General features: G+C 37.6%; 1 protein-coding gene across 1 annotated transcript in view; it reads left to right on the top strand.

The window, feature by feature from the left end:
* The first annotated feature begins 487 nt into the window (after nt 1-487).
* LOC131213753 (kinesin-like protein Klp10A) overlaps nt 488-4,846 on the top strand; it is a 17,495-nt gene continuing 13,136 nt past the window's right edge. The window contains exon 1 of the mRNA XM_058207868.1: nt 488-599. Within this exon, the coding sequence (XP_058063851.1) occupies nt 488-599 (112 nt within the window). The remainder of the gene's footprint in view (nt 600-4,846) is intronic.

Raw genomic sequence — 4,846 nt, 5'->3', positions numbered from 1 at the left:
ACTTTTCAAATGTCTGAAATTGTAGACGGCTAGAGTAGGTAGGAGTGCACTCGCAACACCGACGGAACGTCCAACCAATTACTACCTTTTCACTTTAGTCATCGATGTTGTGTATTCTAGAGCAAGGGTGATTGAAACAAATCCAACAAACGCTCTCGTAAAAGATCGAATTAGGGTGCTTGATGGCACCTACATTATGAATGATTGCAAGGTTGGTTCCATCCAATTTTCGGATGCCTGTTGCTTCTCATGCTTCTAGCAGCGTACATTTATCACATACATTAGGTCGCACTATGGTTCCCAATGTTTTCACGCTTTTTGGGTGAACCCTTTGTCACATTGAGCTAGACTTACGTACTTACCGGAATGAGTGGGATCGTCTTCGCTTACTGATCCGGTCATCCTGCGAATTGCTTTGTGGTCTCTGTGAAACCCATATTTCCAACACATAATTCATGTTCAGCATGTTCATCAACGCGTAGTCGATATGAAAACATGGAACCAACGCATCACCCAGCGGCAGCAGGACCACACCGATGGAGAAGTTAACCAGAACCACGGATGCCGAAAGTATGATCAGAGAATAACAAACGAGAAAGGTAGAGACAAAGAGAGAGAGAGAGAGAGAGAGAGAGAGAGAGAGAGAGAGAGAAAGAGAAAGAGAGAGAGAGAGAGAGAGAGACAGAAAAAGAGAAAGAAAAAGAAGAAAGCGAAGTGCGCAGAGCACACAAGATTGATATTAGTTTTTCAAATCGTAAATATACGATGCAGACGAGACGTTCTACAAATCTAGGCGTATGCTAGGTAAAATGTTGGAGGTTGGGTGAGGAATATAGAGTTTGGAGTAAAAATAGGTGAGTAGAGGTAAGACAGGAAGTGGAAGTGAACCGTTATGCTGGCTGACTTTCAATCAAGTAGCGTTGCAAACATTATGAAAAATTCTGAAAATGTTTCTGTTTGTTTAAATGAGAAACACATTGCTTTTGATACAAAATTACAGAAAGTGAAAGAGAGAGAAAGAGAGATAGAGCGAGAAAGGCAGCGAGATCATTAGTTAGAGAAAAAGAGAGAAAGCTAAAGATGACGATAGTAAGATAATGAGTAACAGAAAAGTGGGGATTGCAAAGTTAGATAGATATGAAGGACGAAAAAGAGATAGGCTAACAAACATCTGTCCAAAACTTCCTAAACTAACAAACAAATGCCGTTAACATTCTCAAACTTTTTTCTGGCAAACTATCTATTTCAACTCAAAATTCTAAAGTTAATAATTTTTTATTTGATATTTATTCAAGTGTTGAACATTCCTGTATCATGCGAAAAAGCTTTTGCGGCATCAGTTCCTTTTCTTATTTTATAGAAAGAAAACAACAATTGAAGCACATCGAATGATGTTAGAAACTTACAGTGAACATACTCCAGAGCTAAAAACATGTCAGACAGAACAATTTTAAAGTAGTGGTTTGGAATTAAAAGATGTTTTAGAGGACGTCCATTTATCCTGGAGCATCGAAAAAAGGAAAACGAGGATTCACAAGAGTTGCTTAATACTGACCTAACACGATCTCAAAAATATTGGCTAGGACATTTAAAGTGTCACCATCATGAATTATGCATCATTTACAAGCCATGATCCGAAAGTATGGAAAATGGATTCCGTTCGCATTGAACGACAGACAAATTGAACATTGGAAAACAGTTTGTGAAATTCTGGTTTTACGGTTCGAAAGGAAGCATAAAGTTTTTGCAACGGATTCAACCAGGCGACAAAAAATTGATTTAGGTTATGTTTCCTAGACAGAAAGAAAACGGCGTTTACTTCGTGAAGGCAGTCTATTCATTGCAATGCTAAATTGTTTTGGTTGTAGAGCGATGCTTGGTGTTGGGTGAGATATAGATGATGTGGTGTATCAGAAGCTGAATCTAGAATCATATCCCACATCACGGAAGATCGAGAGGGCAGTGTGGGAAATCTTGTTTCACTATAAAAACCATTTATAGCAAATTTATTGGGATAAACTTTGTTTTAATTGCAGAAGGTTTACGGAAATGATAGCCTATTATATGCCAAAGTTTGTAAGTAGAGCAAACATTTTTAGGGGTGTAGGAAAGAAGTTGAAGATGACAGGCGCTCCGAACGGCCAGTGAGTTCAAAAACTGACTTGAATATTTAAAAAAGTGACCGAAACAATTTAAGAAACCCGTCGTATTAGGGTCATTAAATATTAGGGTTTTTGTTTTTGCATGTGTGATTTAGTAAAATGGTCAGACAAATTGAAACCCGAGATATGTAAAGAAAATTCCTCGATTCTCCATTAAGACAACGCGTCGGCACAAAACGCCCATTCAGTCAAGGATATGGCCTTACTGTTACGGGGTTACAGTTATGAAACACCCTTCATATTCATCAGGCTTGGCATGCTGGCATGCTCGCGATTCGGCAGCGCGTGGGAAGTGTTCAAAATATATTAGGATGGCTAAAAAGAAATCCATTATTTTGTCGGTAGATGTCTTTAGTGATTGATATCTCGTGAAGAATCGATCGTACAGTTATTTACAGTTAGGTACAGTCGATTGTACAGTTTCAAGTTTGGACCTTTTTTAAAGCTGATATTTTACACTTAAAAATATGCTTTTACTATTTACTGTTTGTTCCATTCGTTTGTGAGTTGCAGGGTGTTAAAAATGAAGGTCAACGAAGGGCAAATTCGGAAGAATTTACAGTTTTTGTGCCCAAAAAGGCACACAAAATACCAGCTAGGGCGCTGAAATTGTGCATGGTGTTTGTGGTGCCGGTACTCTAACCGCTAGTAAAGTGCAATTTTGGTTTTGTGTTGTCCCGTTTCAGTTATTTTTAATGTCTGTTCAAGTCTGTCTGTGTGTGTGTGTGTTTAAGTCTGCCTGTGTGTTTAAGTAATGTCTATTTAAGTCTGTTTATGTGTTAGTTGAATCGTCATCGAAAATGTCGATAAAATCACAGAAATAATCACAATTTATCGGCATGTTAGTAATCAGAGCATCGGCCAGGGGCTACAAATTAACATTCAAACAGTTTTAAACAATTTACGCAAAGCTGGATTCACGAAGAAGCTCGATGTTTCGGTGCCACACCAATTAACACAACAGAAAAGTGATGGATCAAATTTCCATCTGCGAAGTTTTGGCCAAACGGAATGAAATCGACCTACTTCTTAAACTGATACGTATTGGGGATGAGAAATGGGATACATGTAACAATACTGTGTGAAAATAATCGTGGTCGAAGTGTGGTGAAGCAGCTTAACCGGTGGTCAAACCAAGACTCACGAAGGTTCTACTGGGTATGTGGTGGGACTTGAAAGAAACCGTTGATTATAAATTGCTTCCGTGTAGTCAAACATAAAATTCAGATCTGTAGTGTCAATAATTGCACCGTTCGAAGTTAGTAATTGACCAGAAACGACCAGAATCGGCCAACGGAAAGGTTCGGCCAAAGGTTTTGTGTTCCACCAGGACAACGAAATGTTACGCACGGCTTTAGTGACTCGCCAGAAAGTCCGGAAGCTTGGCTGGGAAGGTTCAATGCATCCACCGTATGGTCCTGACCTTGCACCAAGCGATTGACACCTTTTCCGCGCATTACAAAATTTCCTGAGTGACGAAAAACTGAGATGAAAAAGGATTATGAAAGTGGATTGGTCGATATTTACACCAATAACGTCTAAGCCTTCTGAGAGAGTGGCTTTATGAAGGTATTTTAAAAAAGGAAACAAATTTTCCAACAAAATGGTGCATATTTGATGTAAATCGGACCATTGAAAACCTCTTAAATATAGTTTTGAAATTCACGCAAAAACTGTCAATTTCTTTATAGCCAACCTAATATTTATAATGTAGCGCCAAAGAAGCAGAAGGAGCGGAAAGTTGCATAATCAACCGGTGTGGAAAATTTGCTTTATTGGAATAAATTGGTCTGTGAAGGATTAAAATGTAATTTTGCCAAGAATGTGTCAAGTTTCGGTAAATATTGACAGATGTGGTAATATTGCTACAAGACTGTTAAACAATCTACACGTAATAAAGGTAACTGCGAGTGCAACTTGGACACAAACCAGATGATATGATACCAATAAAACAATAGGAAACGTAGTATAAATGACAAATTGCAAGAATCGACAGCATACAGCAAAGTAGCAATGAAAAACTTTTGATGAATAATAAAGATTGTCCTTCAATATGAAATTGAGAAGTTGGAAAAATTGGAAGTTAACATGGAAAAACCATCAGAACAAGAGGTAAATGTAACGTTAGTGTATAGTAACATAGACTCGTTTTGTAGGCAAGGTTATAGGGTATTTTGGTTTGTCTCTATTTTTAACCTCTGGAGTGTAGTGTTCACTTTCTTTAATTTTTGCTAGCTTTTCAACAGAACCACAACGAAGAACTGGATGGATAGGATGCTAATGAGACACAACAATAAATTCCAAAAAGGTTTCAATATAATGTTGAACGAAATATAAAATTGGTAAATATAAAAAAATCAATAAATTAATAAAAATAAAGTAAAGAAAATAGAAAAATAAAAATTTATGCAACAACCACTGAGCGGTTTAAGCTTGCATCAGAAATAATCATAATCTCTGATGGTCTCTGTAATAGGTGAGTTTTACTGGCGGGCTTATTGATCTCGCGCTAATCCCCTGTCACGCCGTTATCGGGAATCGAAACCATGGCCAGCTGTGTGACTCCCGGTCCCGGGATTTGAATCCAGGCCAGCTGCGTGACGAGTGTTACATAATAAAAAATGTTAAACAAAAACCAATAAATAAATAAATAAATAAATAAATAAATAAATAAATAAATAAAT

The sequence above is a fragment of the Anopheles bellator genome, chromosome X (genome assembly GCF_943735745.2).
Source record: "Anopheles bellator chromosome X, idAnoBellAS_SP24_06.2, whole genome shotgun sequence".
Classification (NCBI taxonomy): Eukaryota; Metazoa; Arthropoda; class Insecta; order Diptera; family Culicidae; genus Anopheles; species Anopheles bellator.
This window is presented reverse-complemented; position numbering and strand designations above follow the sequence as displayed.